Raw genomic sequence first — 18,973 nt, forward strand, 5'->3', positions numbered from 1 at the left:
AAGACAGTTGTCTTAATGCCTGGTTTGGTCACTTCTACTAAGATGCAAAACGGCGTTAATAAATTAATGTCATACATTGGTAAAGTCTTGGCCTTGTTGGTTGAGGGAAGTCAAAGCAGGTGAGGTCACTGGACCTTGAATTCTTATTGCTAGAGTGATATAAAAGCAAAACCTAGGGTTAGAGATGTCCCAGCCACATACTTATAGACAAATGAGCAGCTGATTCAGTTCACAGAGTATAGAAACAGTTTTGGCCCAGAATGATCTTAGACAGTATTAATAAGTAAACTGCTTATGTTCTTTTATTTATTCTTCAGTCAACGAAAAAGAATTCTAAGACAGTTTAACCATTTAACTTTCTACTCTTGAACTAGATGTGCACTTGGATTTGGAAGACCGCCTGGCAAAATTTATGAACACAGAAGAAGCCATTATATACTCATATGGGTTTGCCACCATAGCCAGTGCTATTCCTGCTTACTCTAAGAGAGGGGACATTGTGTTTGTGTAAGTAATCTTTACTGACATTTCTTACCAGGATTCCTTTGGAAATAATATTGGCCCTCCTAGAGAATTCCTTTGTTAGAGGTCATCTGCCTAAAAGAATATTGACTTTTTTTTTTTTTCATTTTTAAAGATATATATGTAGTCACCCAGCCAAGTAGTTCTGCAGAATTAGACCTCTACTGGAAGGATGCCTTTAGGTGTCGGTACTTTGTTATCTGCCATTATGATTTTATTTATGGATGTTGAGAAGGCCAAACTTATGTAGGAGGGGGCCAGCCCTCTGCTTTCCCTGTGCAGCTCTGTGACAGTGTAGTGTCCTTGTGAGTCCATGGTCGTAACCCACATAGCCACTCACACTACCTGATAAAGTCACTCCACTTCTCAGCACCCTCACTGCAACTCTTGGTCTCTGCCGATCTTGCTTCATGGCTTGTTAAGAATATAGAAGTCATGAGTTGCAGACTTCCTTAACTTTCCAGAAACAAATCTACACACTTGCATACATGTGCACTAGATGTATGGTGTTGCTTTTTACTGTGGCGGGGAAGAGCAGAGAAGAGTAGAGTGAGGGCTGGCATAGCCCAGGCAGCTGGTTGTACCTGTCAGAAGCACCTGCCACTAGCCTGAGCCTCTGTTATCCTTTGAGTGGACTATTAAATGCCTCTCTTAATTTAGGTCTCAGAGTGACTTTTGTTTCCTCTTTTCCTTTTTGACACCATAGCCAGACACTCCATTTAAGAGCTTCCATTGTTCCTAAAATAAATATCCAAGTTCTTATTATGATCTTGTACATTCTAGACTCCTGTTTTAGGCCCATTTTCTACCATTTTCCCTTAGGTGGTCATGCTGTGTAGCCTTACCAGCCTTATATGCTAGTTTTATCTCAAGGCCTTTGCACGTGCTAAGACCCTAAGTCCCTATGCCTAGAACACTGTTCCTCCTCTCATCTCCTACTTAATTCCTGCTCCTCCTACACATATACCACCTCTGCAGGAAAGCCTTCCCCAAGCTCTCAGACCAGGTCAAAACCCCTTGCTGCATGTGGAGAAAATTTTACAGCCAGAGGAGTTTGGTATCCTTGTGAATCCATGACCATGTAGGCACTTACATGCCTGTCAAAATCAGTTTCTCAGGCCTCCCTTAACTTATAAATGCAGGTGTGTGCATGTGTGCTCATGTGCACCCGTACCCTCTGCTCTTGGCACATCTTGCCTCACGCTCACTGTACTCTTTTATAGCACATTCAACAGTTTATACCAGCCCATTGCCTAGGATAGCATGTGCCATTTAGTGGTGCTCAATAAATACCTTCAGTAAGAGAATGAATGGAGGCTGGAGCTCAAAAGAGGGGTCCAAGTGACTGGACTTCAGAGCCCGGCTTACCTCAGTCCCTATACCATCCTGCAGCTTCTCACTCGCTGTCGGAGCACCTGTAGTGCAACAAGCTCAAGCACACGCTGCAGGGCTGGCTCTTCCTAGGGGTTTTCAGCACGCTTGTGTCCCATTCTTCCCCACAGCCCTGTGACAGTTACCTGGGAGCACTCCGGCACATGGCCTGGGCCCGAGTAGAATTGTTCCCCAGTGTGACCATGAAAATGAATGTTTCTATTAATTTCTTGCACATAGTTTAAAAAATCAATAATAATAAAGACTCATCACAAATTTGAGAGCCAGTGACTTAAACAGTGATTCTAGGTTTTTAATAAAGCATAGTTGCAGACAACTACAATACAGTGTCAGCCAATATCGCTTTATACAAGCCCCCGCCACAAATTCCTTTTTGAGTTTAAAGTCCAGAAAAAGTTTACAGTTACAGTTGAACTTGTATGCTTCCTTTGTCAGATAATAAATACTATATTGTCCTTTTGGTTTTCACTGCTAGGAAACCTAGTCTAAACTCACTTTCAAATCTTATGCCTGGTGTCTTAGAACTTCAGTTTCTAATGAGTCATTAGACAACTTAATGATTCCCTTCTACGTATTTTTTTCATTTTATTTTTATTTATTTATTTATTTTTTATTAGTTTCTGCTTTATAACAAAGTGAATCAGTTATACATATACATCTGTTCCCATATCTCTTCCCTCTAGTGTCTCCCTCCCTCCCACCCTCCCTATCCCACCCCTCCAGGCGGTCACAAAGCACTGAGCTGATCTCCCTGTGCTATGCGGCTGCTTCCCACTATCTATCTACCTTACGTTTGGTAGTGTATATATGTCCATGCCTCTCTCTCGCTTTGTCACATCCTTATACATAATTTTAAATATTCCACCTGAAACTCATTTGAAAGTAGGAACGCTAGAGGTAAAAATGGTGTTTAGTAAATTATTTGATAAATTGTTTTTGATAAATTCATTAGGCATAGACTCTACGTTTGATGTTTTATTTTCTTTGTTTTGTAGTAAACAGTGATAATGCTTTGCCAGTAGGTCTCAGAACAATGGTTGTTTATATACGTAAGTCTTTCCTTGTCACTCTGTCTTTATGTTACTTTGTGTACCCTTTTCTAATGAAATGTTTTATATTGAGATAATTGTGCATTCACATACACTTGTAAGAAATAATACAGAGATTTTATGTGCCCTTTACCCAGTCTTCCCCAATGGTCACCTCTTACAAAACTGTAATACAGTTTCAAAAGTGGGATGTTGACATTGATAAAGTCAAGATAATCCCTCTTGTTGCCACACCCATATCCCTTCTACCCTACCCACTCTTTAACCCCTGGCAGCCACTAATCTATTCTCCATTTCTATAATTTCATCATTTCAAGATTGTTGTACAAATGTAATCATACGGTAGGTGAAACATTTGAGGATTGGCTTTTCTCATTCAGCATTAATTATTTGGAGATTCTCCAGGGTTGTTATGTGAATCAAGAGTTTGTGCCTTTTGATTGCTGAGTCATATTCCATGGTATGGATACACCACAGTTTGTTGAATCATTCACCTATTTAGGATATCAGAGTTGTTTCTGGTTTGGGGCTATTACAAGTAAAGGTGCTGTAAATATTCATGTATAGGTTTTTCTGTGAACATAAGTTTTCATTTCTTTGGGATATATGCCAAGGAATGCAGTTGCTGGTCATAAAGTATTGTGCATTAAGTTTTTTAAGAAATTGCCAAACTTTTCCAGAGTGGCTGTATTATTTTACATTTCCATCAACAGTGTATAAGTGATCTAGTTTCTCCAGCATCCTCAGGAGCATTTGATGTTGTCACTTTTTTGGGTTTTTTTTAAGCCATTCTGATAGGTGTGTACAGATATCTCATTGTAGTTTTAGTCTATATTTCCCTGATGCTACCATACTTACTGTTTTTAGACTTTGGTCTTGGCATCAGGGTAATACTTCATAAAGTCAGTTTGAAAGTGTTCCCTCTTTTATTTTCTGGAGAAACTGTATAAAACTGTTGTTAATTCTTTAAATGTTTGGTAGAATTCTCCAGTAAAAACAGCTGGACCTGGAGTCTTTTTTTTTTTTTTTTTTTGGAGGTATTTTAACTATGAATTTAATTTCCTTAGTACTTGTAAGGCTATTCAAATATTGAGTGAGTTGAGGTAGTTTGTGTTTTTCAAGGAGTTGGTCCATTTCCTCTAAATCGTCAAATTCGTGTGTGTAGCATTGTTTGTGATAGTCCCTTATTATCCTTCTAATGTCTGCAGATCCCTGTTTCCTTCCTAACTGGTAATTTCTGTCTACTCTCTTTTTTGTCATTTTTGCTAGAGATTTGTCAATTTTGTTGATCTTTTCAAAGAATCAGCTCCTTGTTTCATAGATTTTTCTACATTGTATTTTTGTTTTCATTTCTACTGATTTCTGGTATTATTTCCTGCCTTCTGCTCATTTGCAGTTTAGTTTCCTCTGTCTAGGTTCTTGAGGTGAGAACTTCAATTACTGATTTGAGACTTTTCCTCATTTCTAATGTAGTAGTGCTATGAATTTCCCTGTCATCACTGCTATAGTTGTGTTCCACAAATTTTGATGTGTTTATTTTCATTTTTGTTTAGTTCATTTTTGTATTTTATTTCTCTTTAGACTTTCTCTTTGACCCATGACTTATGTAGAAGTGTGTTATTTAGTTTCCAAGCGTTTGGAAATTTTTAATTTGTTACAGTTTGTTTTATGGCTCATGATGTGGTCTATCTTGGAATATGTTCCACAGTCACTTAAAAAAGAATATTCTGGGGCTTCCCTGGTGGCGCAAGTGGTTGGGAGTCTGCCTGCCGATGCAGGGGACACGGGTTCGTGCCCGGGTCCGGGAGGGTCCCACGTGCCGCGGAGCAGCTGGGCCCGTGAGCCATGGCCGCTGGGCCTGCGCGTCCGGAGCCTGTGCTCCACAACGAGAGAGGCCGCGGCAGTGGGAAGCCCACGTACCACAAAAAAAAAAAAAAATTCTGGTAAATACAGAGAAAAGGCCACGTGAGGACACCAGTGAGAAGGTATTACTCCATGATAGGACACATGTGATTAATTTCCTTCTTTATACATTTCTGTTTTTCATATTATAGTATTCAATGATCAAACGTTACACTGACCATTATTTTTTTTAAGTCACTGATATGCAAATTAAAAACCAAAAAAAACATTCAAAACGTTCATTTGCCACTGCTATCCTTTAATCCACTAAGAGAGCGCTAGTTTTACGTGTCGACTTCCTAAGGTATACTTATATAAAAGTTTTAGTGAGACAAAAAGCAATTTACATATGAAACTTTATTTACCTTTTGAGGAAAAAAAACTTTTTTTGTCATTATCATTAAATAGAAAAAAATATATTCTGCTGAATGGAGTCTTCTATAAATGACAATTAGATCTTCCTAGTTGATGGTGTTATTGAGTTCTTCTATATCCTTGCTGATTTTCTGTTTGGTAGTTCCGTCAGTTGTTGTAATTTGTCAATTTCTTCTTACACTTTTATCGGTTTTTGTGTCTTTTGTAGCTCTGTTTTTTGGTGCATATTTAGGATAAGTTTTCCTGGTTAATTGATTGATTCTTTTTATCATTATATAACATCTTTCTCTGTCTCTGGTAATTTTCTTTGTACCAAAGTCTACTTTATCAGATTTTAACATAGGCACTCTGCTTTCCCTTTTGAATGTTTGCATTTATGTGTTTATTGTATGTAATATATATGTATACCCGTACTACCTATATTATTGTATATAACATACATACATATATATACATACATACATACATATATATAACTATATATATATATATATAACTACATGTATACACACACACATTCCCTTACTACCCATCTCATTACATCTCATTACATTTGAAGTGAATTTCTTGTAGACAGCATGTTTAATCCAATCTGCCACTCTCTGTCTTTAAATTGTATATTTTAGCCATTAACATTTAATGTAATTATTGATATATGGGATCTTAAATCTCCCAATTTTTATTTTTTGTTTCTTATTCTCTCTGTTTTTTGTTTTCTTTTTTCTTTTTCCTGCCTTTCTCAGGGTTAATTGAATGAGTTTTGGAGTTCCATTTTTATTTATCTCATTTATTTTATTTATTTGTTTTCGAGTGTTTCTCTTTGTATAGTTTTTTAGTCATTGCTCTAAGTATGATGTTATATGTATGCATAAGTTATCACATTCTACTGGTGTTATTTTACCAGTTCAGTTATAGAATCTTTTATCTTCCTTTACATCCCCTTACTCTCCTTATTTATAATACAGTTGTTTTAAGTATTTCCTGTAAACACTTTGAGAACCGCATCAGATAGTGTTACAATTTTTACTTCAACCATCCAAAATAACTTAGAAAACTCAAGAGGGGAAGAAAAGCCTAGTGTGTTTGTTCATACTTTTTACAGTGTTCTTTCTTCCTTCCGGATAATCTAAGATTCTTTTATTTATTTATTTTTTCTGTGTGGAGAGCTTTCTCTAACCATTCCTTTAGGGGAAGTCAGCTTGGGACAGAGTCTCTTAGTTTTTTTCATATGAGAATGTCTTCTCCCCCTCATTCCTAAAGGATATTTTTGCTAGTTTTGGATTCTTGGTTGCCAGGTCTTTTTTTTCAGCATTTGAAATACATTGGGACACTTTTTTCTGGTGTTAATGATTTCTGATGAGAAATCTACTGTCACTCAAATTGCTTTTCTCTTACATGTAAGGTGTCATTTTTCTTGTGCTGATTTCAAGATTTTTTTCTTTGTCATTAGCTTTCAGAAGTTTGACTGTAATTATATTGGCATTTACTTGTTTGGGTTTACCTGCAAGAATTTTGCTCAGCTTCTTTAATCTATAGTTTTAAGCCTATTCTTTAATCTATAGGTTTTCAGCCATTATTTCTTTAAGTACCTTTTTAGTCCCACCCTCATTCTCTTCTTTAGAACTCCACAGACTTGAATGTTGCATATTTTATTGTAGTCTCACAGGTCCCTGAGACTGTTCTTTTCTTTCTAGTCTACTTTCTCTCTGCGATTTACATTGACTTGATTTCCACTGTTAACATCTTTTAGCTCACTGATTCTTTCCTGTCTCCATTCTGCTGCTGACTTCATCCACTATGCTTTTTCTTTTGACTCTTTTGCTTTTTAGTTCTAATATCCCCACAGGATTCTTCTTTGTATCTTCCTTTTCTTTGCTGCAGCTTCCTGTTTTTTCATTTGTTTCAAGCATGTTCATAATTACTCATGAAGCATTTTTATCATGACTGTTTTAAAGTCATTATCAGATCATCCTGACAGCTCTGTCATCTTAGTACTGGCATTTGTTGATTGGTTTTTTTTGTTTTTTGTTTTTTTTTTCATTGTTTGATATTTTCTGGTTCTTGGTATGACAAGTGAAACATGAACAGTTTCATCTTATGCTGTTATAGTTTATGCTTTATTTAAACTTTGTGTTTTAATTGGCTTTCTCTGACAGTCTCCCAACAAGGGCAGGGGGGCACAGCTGCCTCATTACTGTCAGGTGGAAGTACAAGTCCAGGGTCCCCACGGGGCCTCCACTGACACTGAGGTGGGGTTATTTTCATTTCTTCTGGTTGTTGGTGAGAGTCCTGCTCTTCTCTGAGCCTCCCCTGACACAGCCTAAGCATAGGCAGGGGAAAGTGTCTCTCCCTGCAGGGGATTGGAAGTTAGGTCTCTCCACATGGTCTTCACTAACACCACAGTGGGAGCCGCTTGTTACTACCCAGCAGAGATACAAGTTCTGGCTCCCTTCTCTGACAGCTCCCACAGGGGTATTGGGGAGCCTTGGTATGGCCTTGTGAGGGCTAGAGTCTGGGTCTCCCTCTCAGCCTTTGCTAGTGTGGAGGGGACAGGCCCAGGTTTTTCTGTGGTTTGGCTGCAGTAGAGACATTTGCTGGGCTGCCCGCTTTCCTGTCCCTTTGGCTACAGAGAGCAGACTTTCGTCAGAGCTTTTCTGTCTCTGCCTGTTGGCATTTCCAGTTTCCCAGCTGCATCAGCTCTAAGTTAGGAAAATCCAGGAACTTGTTTCATGTCATTTCTCAGGTCCCTCGCTGGTTTGCCTTTTCTCTCCATTTTTCAGCGTCATCTTATGTTTGTCTTATACATGACGTCCAGGATTTTTGGTTGTACCCAGTGAGAAAAACAGGGAAAATATGCCTATTTTCTCAGAAGTAGAAGTGTTGCATGTACTTTTAAATAATACACTTAATTTAAGAAATATATCCTGCCCCCCATTAACTCAGTTTAGGAGATCTTACTGAAAATTAATCTGCATGACTCAGAGTTCTCCCCTGGGTTATGTAGAGTCAGTAACCCAGTATTCCTTTTGATGGCAAAGTAATGGCAGAGTGGTGGCCAGTCAAATCAGAGATGCCACTGATGGTGAGATACACCAATGTTTCATTTATTTTTCAGAAAGAGAAAAGTACTTTGAATAAACTAATATGCCATCCATATAGTAAGATGCATGCTGATTTCTCAGAGGTCAAAATATGGCAAGAGTTTGCTTCCTGGAACAGAATCAGTGTGGTAGTTATGTGGAAAGGCTTGCAGAGTGAAGTGCAAACAATAATGTATTAATGTTCAAACATGTTTTATTTATTTGCCATGTTCAGTTTAACAAGTGGATGTTGGTCAGCTTACAAAAGCAAGCATTCCTTTTCTGAGAATGTTGACAAGACCCCTTAAACCCCAGTTTGGTGGGTCTCTCTTCCTTGCAGAGATAAAGCTGCCTGCTTTGCTATTCAGAAGGGATTACAGGCATCACGTAGTGACATTAAGCTATTTAACCATAATGATATGGATGACCTGGAGCGACTATTGAAAGAACAAGAAATTGAAGATCAAAAGGTATGATTCTTAAAAAAATAAAAATAAATAAAAATAAAATAAAATTTTTTAAAAGGTATGATTCTTTTGAAGAAAATTACACAGTTCTTTTGTACTTTCTGACCAGCTAAATTATAAGTGAAATGGTAATTTGTCATGAAAACTTGCCTGTGGATCACATTTGGACATTAAATAAGGGTGTTTCTGCTTATTAAATGTACCTCAGATTAGAGAGTCAAGCCTGATAGTAATTGCCTCATCATTGCCATAATTATATATGGCAAATTTGGGGGAAGGTTATCTAGGCAGCTTTCTAAAAGAGAGAAAGAAAAACAGCATGCATTTTGGGGGTGGAGGGATGTACACTCAACTCTACAGAAGTAACAACAGAACTCATTAGGGCATTAACAAGATGTATCTAGTGAATTCAAAATAGGCTTATTCATATCAGAGTAAATCATGTATCAATTCACTGGAAGAAACTATGACGGCAGATCTTAATTTATGAATTTATGAACAAAGTGAAGACGCTTTCTCCCTACCCCAACCTCATCCCAGATCTCTGAGCAGCTGCTCCCTGTGGGAAGCAGCTGCCTCAAGCATGGTTTCCTTCTACCTTGCAACCTATTTACACTTCTTCTCAAGCACCTGTGTAGTCCCTTGGGACAGGGAGGGAATTAGGCAGGTGGAACTTGCTCCTTGTTGTTCTGATAGAGAGTGGAACAGAGGAAACATGTTCAAAGCATCACTGTTAGAATTAGCATTTATTTGCCCCTGACAACATGAACAGAGAAGGTAGTTCTGTGGTCTGTGGTTCTACATCAGGAACCACCATGTGTGGATTGTACTGGGAACCCGTTCACCACATCCTTTGTCTCAGACACCACTTTCAAGTGGACTTTCCCCGTGAAACTCGTCCGTTACTAGAGTAACTAATAAAAATGCTCATCACATCCTTAATTTTGTGTTAATTTCCATTTTTCCAGATATTTGCATTATTCCTTTTGGATTCTATCATCTTTGTTGAGGTGATAGCCTAAGAGCATCACTTCATGATTATACACATTCTTGTGATGAATATGCGTAGACTTCTGCTATTTTATGCTAGGTGTGCTATAGACAGTGTTTTATAATTACACAATTTACAAAAATCTATAGGGAAAATCTTAAAATTGAGACCATTCCACCGATGAATTCTTTCTACAGATTGTAAAAAGATGTCCCTTTTCTGATTCAGTAATGGAATGCTACCGTATTGAAAAACACTGCCTTAGAAAGTGTGACCAATGAACCATTCTGCTGTAGAGTTATTTCGCCAAGTTAGCATTGTACAAATTTGGAAGACAACATATTCAAGTTCTGTGTGTGTGTTGTGTAAGATTTATAATCTGTGGAACTTTTTTTTTAATGAATAACAAGAAATAAAGTTATCTTAAAATTTATTTCCATTTTATAGTTTTTACCTTTTTACTAGTTAATTTATACCACATATTCCTGCCAAGAGTAGGCTTTCTAAATTACTTTACATTTTGGTTTTTAGAAATAATTCTTTTTTAATTTTGTTTTCACAAAAATAATAAATGTTAATTTTTTTAGTATTTTGTACTTAGATGCTTATATTTCCTTTGAAAGTAAGTTAAATAATCTGAGTTTGGATCAAACTCTTTTTGTCAGTTTCCCAACTAATGGGGTTCATATGTTTTTTCATTCCTTTTCTTATAGAGTTCTTTTATCCCATATTAATCCTTCTTAAAAAAAAAAGACAGTTGATAAAAACAGCAGTTCATAGAAGAAATGCAGATAACTGAGCAAATAGAAAATAGTCTGACCTCACTAACAATTACAGAAATTAGGATAAGAGTTTTTGCCTGTCCAATTAGGGAAAACTTTTTATGGTAATAATCAGTGCCACACTGATGTATGTGAGGATACAAAGGGTCTTCCAAAAACTCTGAGGAGAGCTTCAGTTGGCACAGCCTTTCTAGAGGGTAAATGGGCAGGTATATTCTGGGATTCTTAAACATCCATACCCTCTGGAGTGCTATCTCTAGAAGAGAATCAGAAATGGTGTCAAAGATTGAAGGGTATTCACGTGATGTAAAAAAACAAAATGAGGGAAACAACCTAAATCCAACACTGTGGGAGCAGTTAAATAATTTACGGTATATCTACAAGGTGGAATATTAAATCTCCATTAAAATCATGGTTTAAATCATATTAAATAATGTGAAAATGTTCACAACATAATATTTTAAAACCTCACGTCCTAGAACGATTGCAGTAAAATCCTGATTTGAACAAGGTAATTTACAAAGATAAGTATTTACAAGAAAAAGTTACCAGTGTGTGGTGTAACGAGCTCATCTGTTAAATTCTTTTTTGTACTTTTCCATTTCCCAAGAATATTCCAAAAATAAAATATTCCTTCATTGAGTATTTTAAGATCATAAGAAAGATACTTTGTTTTTTAAAGTCAGGGAGAGGCGGGATGCCCCCATGTCCTCAGCTGTGACCTCCCAGCAGACCCACAGCCTTCAGGTTTGAGTTAGTGACAGAGTGAAGATGACCAAGAATGATGTAAACTTTTGCGCGCTTCAGCCGACACTTTTTTGAGCATTACATACAGCTGTGGGTTCTAAAATACCCCTTAAAGAATAGCTCTGATATTTGAGCTTCTAGTTGTTCATTAGAAGCTTAGAGGCAAGAAACCTTTGAGTAGAAAGGTGGCGGCAAACTCTGTCTGTGGCATTTTTTCAGTGCAGTGTACCTGAAACATCTACAAATTCAGCAGTGGGAGTGGTTTATTAGTGATATGACATCAGTGGGGTGTGGGAAAGTGTGTGTTACTTGAAAGAGTCCCTCTACTGCACCACCTTGGAACATCACTGGGTGAGGTCATAGTCCAGTTTTACTTGAACCAGTAGTGAGGAGTAAGGAAGGAAAAAGGTTTCATCTGTTTTTTGGTAAATAAGGGAGATCAGGGTTTGTCTGTTTTTTAACTTTTTATTAGGAAAATTTCTGGCACATTCAAAGGAAACAGTAGTATAATGAAGCCCCCTGTACCCTTCTCCCAGCTTTGTTTTCAGTATTCTGCCATTCTTCTATCATCTGAACCTTCACCTAACTCCCCACTCAATCTCTGTGATGATGATGATTGTCATCATCATTAGAGTTCTTTTTATTTTAGGTAAAATTTACAGGCCTTGAAATACATTAGTCCTAGTTATACAGTTTTGACCAGTGGTTATACCCGTGTAGCCCAGGTATCATGGCCCCCATCATGACATAAAACGTCCCCATCTCCCCCAGAAAGTTCCCTTGGGTCCCTTCCCAGTCATTCTGGGCTTGGAGGGTTTTGTTTGTGTTTTAGTATTCTCAGTGTCTAAACAGTTTGTGTTTGTGTGTGAGGCCTCCTAGTTGACTGTGTGACCGGAAAACATATCTGAGAGAAGAAAGCACTGTTTTTCATCCCAAAATAACAGGATCTCACACCTTGAGCTTGAAATTAATTTAGTTTGACTATCTATTTGTTGATTTATCATGGTGAATAAATCTTGTAGGGCGAAGGTGCTAGAGAGCACATAACAGATTTTGTATTTGGAGTCACTGAAATTTAAAACTTCTATTTTTTTTTTTCTTTTAAAGAATCCTCGCAAGGCTCGTGTAACTCGACGTTTCATTGTAGTCGAAGGGTTGTATATGAATACTGGAACTATTTGCCCTCTTCCAGAATTGGTGAGCAACCATGTTTATTTATTATTTTACTATTCAGACTATTTGGCACTTAGGCCTTTTGTTTATGACCATTTTTAATGTATAATGTCTGCATTGCTTTGCTTAATAGGTATCATAAGCACATTCTGATCATACTAGGGAAGTAGATTAACATTAAATGCGAACCCTGACCTTTAGAGAGTAATCAAGACTGAGTTTTAGGGGCTTCCCTGGTGGCGCAGTGGTTGAGAGTCCGCCTGCCGATGCAGGGGACACGGGTTCGTGCCCCGGTCCGGGAAGATCCCACGTGCCATGGAGTGGCTAGGCCCATGAGCCATGGCCACTGAGCCTGCGCGTCCGGAGCCTGCCTGTGCTCCGCAACGGGAGAGGCCACAACAGTGAGAGGCCCGCGTACCGCAAAAAAAAAAAAAAAAAAAAAAAAGACTGAGTTTTATAAAACCAACTTTATTGAGGTATAATTGACACATAATAAAATATACTCACTTTAAGTGTATAGTTTGATAAGTTTTGACAGATGTATACTCCCCTATCACCACCACCACAGTCAAGATATAGAACATTTCTGTCACTCCAGAAGTCCCTCATGCCCCTTTGTAATCAGTACCCCATTCCTGGCCGCAAGCCACTGTTAATCTGCTTTCTGTTCTGTAGTTTTGCTTTTTGTAGAATTTCATATAAATGAAATCATATAATATGTACTTTTTAAAACTCAGCTTTTTAAAAGGGGATACAGTAGACTGTCTTTAGAAACCATGGCTATTGAGATTTTTTTTTTTTAGGTGAAATTCACATAACATAAAACTAGGCATTTTAGAGTGTAGAGTTCAGTGGCATTTAGTACGTGCGCAGTGTTGTGCACTCATCAACTAGCTAGTTGTAAAACCTTTTTGTCACTCCCAGAGAAGACCCAGTACCCATTAAGCAATCACTCCGCATTTTTCCTTGCCCCTAGCCCCCACCAGTCTGCTTTCTGTCTATATGGATTTACCTATTCTGGGTATTTCTGATAAATGGAATCATATAATATATGACTATGGCTTCACTCACTTATAATGTTTTCATCATTTATCCAATTTGTGGCATCATTTATCAGTACTTCATTCCTCTTTTTTTTTCTTTTTTTCTTTTAATTTATTTATTTTTGGCTGCGTTGGGTCTTCGTTGCTGTGCGCGGGCTTTCTCTAGTTTGGGCAAGCAGGGGCTACTCTTCGCTTCATTCCTTTTTAAAGCTAAGTAATATTCCATTGTGTGGGTATATCACGTTTTGGTTTTTTTGTTAACAGATATTTGGATTGCTTCACCTTTTGGCATTTGTGAATAGTGCTGCTGTGAACATTCATGTACAAGTATTTGTTTGAATCCCTGTTTTCAACTCTTTCGTGTATGTAGCAACGTAATTGCTGGATCATGTGGTAATTCTATTTTTAACTTATTGAGGAACTGCCATACTGTTTTCCACAGTGGCTTGTACCATTTTACATTCCCACCAGCAATGGAGGAGGGTTCCAGTTTCTCCACATCCTTACCAATGTATACTTTTTTTTTTTTAATTTTTGCCATTCTAGTAGGTGTGAAGTATATTTGCATTTTGTAAATGGCTAATAATGTTGAGCCACTTTTCTTGTGTTGGCCATTTGTATATCTTTGGAGAAATGTCTGTAGAAGTCCTTTGTCCATTTTTAAACTGGGTTATCTTTTTGTAAAGTTCTTTATGTATTCTGGGTACTAGACCCTTATCAGGTATGTGATTTGAAAATATTTTCTCTCATTCTATAGGTTGTCTTTTCATTTCTTTGATAGTGTCCTTTGATGCATGAAAGTTTTTAATATTGGCAAAGTCCAATTTATCTAGTTTTTTGTTGTTGCTTGTGCTTTTAGTGTCATATCTAAGAAATACATTGCCAAATCCAGGGTATGAAGATACACCCGTCTGTTTTCTTCTGAGATTTTTATAGTTTTAGCTCTTATTTTAGGTCCTTGATCCACTTTGACTTAATTTTTATATATTCTGTGAGAGAGGGATTCAGCTTCATTCTTTTGCATGTGGTTATCCATTTGTCCCTGTACCATTTGTTGAAGAAACTGTTGTTTTCCCATTGAATGATCTTGGCACCCTTGTCAAAGTCAATTGACTGTAGGTATATGGGTTTATTTCTGGACTCTCAGTTCTATTCCATTTGTCTATATGTCTAGCCTTATGCCAATACCATGCTTAAGTACTTAATTCGTGTAGCTTTGTGGTAAACTTTGAAATCAAGACGTGAGTTCTCCATTTTTGTTCTTTTTCAAGATTATTTTGGTTATTTGGCGTCCCTTGAAATTCCATTTGAATGTTAGGATCAGCTTTTCCATTTCTGTAAAAAATGACATTGAGATTTTTTATAGGGATTATAGTGAATATTTAGATTGCTCTGGGAAGTACTGCCGTCGTAATGATACTAAGTCTTCTCATTGATGAACAAGGAATGTATTTCCATTTATTTCAGTTTTCTTCAGTTTCTTTCAGTATTGTTTGTGGTTTTTACTGTAAAGTCTTGTACCTCTTTGGTTAAATTTATTCCTAAGTATTTTATTCTTTTTGATGCTATTATAGATGGAATTGTTTTCTTAATTTCCTTTTTGGATTGTTCACTACTAATTATAGAAATACAGATGACTTTTGTGTATTGATCTTGCATTGTTCAACTTTTGCTGAACTTGTTTATTAGCTGAAACAGTATTTTTGTGGATCTTATTCTGTATATAAGATCATGTCATCTGTGAATAGAGCTAGTTTTGCTTCTTCCTTTCCAAGGATGGATGCTTTTCTTTTTTTTTCTTGCCTGATTGCTCTGGCTAGAACTTCCAGTACAGTGCTGACTAGAAGTGACAAGAGTGAGTGTCCTTGTGTCATTCCTGCTCTTTAAGGGGAAAGCTTTCAGGCCATCACCATTGAGTATGATTTTAGCTGTGGGTTTTCCATAAATGCCCTTTATCAAGTTGAGGAAGTTCCCTCCTATTTCTTATTTGTTGAATGCTTCTCTCATGAGAGATTTGGGTTTTGTCAGGTGCTTCTTCTGCACCAGTTGAGTTAATCATGTGGTTATCCTTCATTCTATTAATATGATGTATTACACTGATTTTCCTGTAATAAACCACCATTACATTTGACCATTAAAATCTGAATCTATGAGTCCATCAATTGAATAGGGATTCAAAATAAAGGTTTCATATCTTATTTTTTTAGTTTTTCATTATTTCTTGAGGAAATCTAGGTACATCCTAAATGTCAATGAAAGAGATGATTTGTTTTCCTCTCCTTCCTTTTGTGAGTGTCAAAGACTGATAGAATAATGTAGGAGAGATAGTCAGCCACAAGATACTAGAATTGTATGTTACGGGGTACAATAATAAAGCAGTACTGATGGGCAAATATACAGCCAATGAAACAAAATGTAAAGTGTAGGAACAGATCAAGTACCTAAAGTACTGAGTGTGTAAAATTAGAGGATACAAATTAGGGTTTGACAAAAGGATTCCTGTTTTGTTTTACTTGTCTATTTGTGTTCCAGTACTGTGATAATATTATTAAATATTTTCTAAAACATGGTTTTTAGAAACTATCTCACTCATATAATACCTCATATTAATGGATGGGAAAGAATCAGTATTGAGAAGATGTAATTCTCCCCAAATTAGTTTGTTCATTGTTAATGAAAATTCAGCTAAAAACCCAGTGAGGACCCCTCTCCCAATTTGATGTTGATTCACAACATTAGCCTGTAAGATCCTGATGGTTAAAAAATAAATTATCAGACTCATGATATGAGACATAAACCCATCTTACATATTTCTGTGCATTATTTCTATAGTTTCAGTGGAAAAAATCATAGTAATTAAACATTTAATAATTAAAATTATGATTCTGGCACAAGAGAAGATTACATGAGTCATGGAAAGATTTACGAGCCCAACTTTTCATGTTATATATATAAAAATTTAGTGGTTGATAATCACTGTATTTTAATTCAGCTGTGAAACTTATCACATACATATCATAAAGGGGTAAATCAATTAAACACTAGGGGGAAAAATCTGTACATATGTTCAGCCTCCCAATGTATAAACCAAAAAATTTATGAAATAATTAGAAGAACATATAGATAAATATGCATCTAAACCTTAGTTGGGAAAGGACTTTCTTATAAGCCAGAAAGCAAAGGGGGAAAAAAAAATTAAAAAACATATTAATGAAAACTTTTTCTGGATTAAAAAAATGAATCTAAATTGGAACAGTGCCTCTGAGGGAAGAATATTTACAACATTTCCCTAGGAGTTTTTATGTATAATCAGACCAGTATTTAACAGATAGATTACATGTCTGTACTCATAATGTCTTAACAGTTCCTTCTTTAAAAATTGGCATTGTGCTGTCTGTATTACTGAGTTAAATTGAATCATTTTAGAGCATCTAAAGTACAGTTATTTTTCATTATTCATTGTAGTTATGTTCTATAAAGTGTGTGTGTGTATGTGTGTGTGTGTGTATATATATATATATTTATGTACTATAAACCTGCTGCAGATACTGAATTACCAAATACTGAACTTTTGCTCCTAGGGCAAATACAGAGTTAGTTTTCTTCAAGCCTCTAGTCACAACATTTTCATCAGTCACTCAATACGTAACGTTGTTTTATATGTGTTTCTGTTTAAAGACACATTATTTAATATATATCGTTGATTTATTCATATTGAACTCACAGCCAACAGTACTATAACTCAGGCCTGAATGAAGCTTATGTAACACACACATTTTTTCCATAAGGCACATCACAGCCTTCTTGCACTTAGGGACTCTAGGCCAAACTTCAGCACTGTGCTTGGGGTCCATTTTAAACAACAAAATCACAAAGAAGAGCACAGAATGCGAAAAATTTGGCAGTAAACAGAATGTGAAAAGGACACTTGTTTGCAGTATAAGCTGAAGCAGTAGCCTGTTAACTCAGATGGGAAGGTGCATTTCAGGTGACTTAAAGTTTTTCACCACCCTGCAGATATGCCCTAAGTATTGATTTGAAGGTTACAAATAAATTTTAGCAAGTAGGCAGATTCACAAATATGAATTTTATGAATTTTCAGTATTTTAAAGTTGTGTTTATTTACCACTTAGGTTAAGTTAAAATACAAATATAAAGCAAGGATCTTTCTGGAGGAAAGCCTTTCATTTGGAGTCCTGGGGGAGCATGGCCGAGGAGTCACTGAACACTTTGGAATCGATGTAAGCTCTCCTTTTTTGGAACATTCCCTCGTATAGTAACCATGCACTTCCGTCTGGCTGGGCAGGTTTCATGGGCACAAGACAGTGTTCCTCATCGATGTGCAGGGTTTAGCTTTGGTGTCTGTCACTTCACTGAGCCCACAGAGGATTGGGTCAGCCAGACCAGGGTCCCTATCTTCCCTTGGAACTCAGTGGCTAATCATTAGAATACCATGTTCTGTTTACACGGTAACATTTGATCCCAGCTTTCAGTGTTTCTTCTCTAGAAACAGTTAAATTTGCCTTCCATTTTTTCTTTAAAATCAGTAAGAATTCTCTAAGTTGTCCTTTAGAAAGTATCAAAACAGTGAAAAGATGTTCTTTCTAATATTTAAAATTCTATATTGTTATTTGTGTGTGGGGGGGGGTGATTTATATTTATATATATAATAGAAATACCACCAGCATGGATTCACAAAGCCACTCAAGGTCCCAGACAACTGGAGTGAGTTTTTCATTGTTTCTTTTGCTGAAAGGAAATGAGCCTCAACTAGCCCCACTCTTAGTGGGTTTTGCTCCTAGAGCCTCGGAGAGGAACAGTGTGGGCCCATCTGCAGAACCTGTCCTCACCCACCACTGTGTCACCTGTCCTTACCCACTGCTGTGTGGTTGATGTGAAGGAAACTTTTCTCCAAATCTCGTGCATAAAAGTTTTGCAACTTGTGTTAAAATGTTGAACTATAAAAGATAAACTCACCTTAGATTATTTGCATCCCTCTACCCATACAGACCTAGAGAAAAATGTAGAGCAGAATGAATATCACACTAAGTTGACTGAAGCATACTCTTCAAAGACAAGCTGACATTTGGCAATGAAATGCACTGAAGAATTTAAGATAAATGGAAATGTAATTCAAGTAAAATTTACACCAGAGCAATTTTTAAGCATGAAAATTTTAAAGAAGAAAAAAGCACTATCTAATTTCACTGTTCTAGTTTTCTCACTGCTTCCAGCAGTTGTCTCAGAGGTAGTATTTATAATGGCTTGAGTAAGAGTGCAGAATGTATGACCCTCACTTGGACCCTAATTCAAACAAATACTGTGAAAAACAAGCTTTGTGAGACAGAGATATTTGAACACTCAGTATTTGATATTCAGAAATTTTTCATTTTTTAAGTGTGGTAATGTTTTTGAAAGAGTGCATATCTTTTAGAAATGCACACTGAAAT

General features: G+C 36.8%; 1 protein-coding gene across 1 annotated transcript in view; it reads left to right on the forward strand.

Annotated features, from left to right (window-relative positions):
- Positions 1 to 18,973, forward strand: part of SPTLC1 (serine palmitoyltransferase long chain base subunit 1) — a 64,234-nt gene that overhangs the window by 31,783 nt on the left and 13,478 nt on the right. Inside the window, exons 6-9 of the mRNA XM_060101263.1 lie at positions 375 to 507; positions 8,661 to 8,790; positions 12,415 to 12,504; positions 17,657 to 17,764. Of these exons, the coding sequence (XP_059957246.1) occupies positions 375 to 507; positions 8,661 to 8,790; positions 12,415 to 12,504; positions 17,657 to 17,764 (461 nt within the window). The remainder of the gene's footprint in view (positions 1 to 374; positions 508 to 8,660; positions 8,791 to 12,414; positions 12,505 to 17,656; positions 17,765 to 18,973) is intronic.

Source organism: Mesoplodon densirostris, chromosome 6 (assembly GCF_025265405.1).
Source record: "Mesoplodon densirostris isolate mMesDen1 chromosome 6, mMesDen1 primary haplotype, whole genome shotgun sequence".
Taxonomy (NCBI): Eukaryota; Metazoa; Chordata; class Mammalia; order Artiodactyla; family Ziphiidae; genus Mesoplodon; species Mesoplodon densirostris.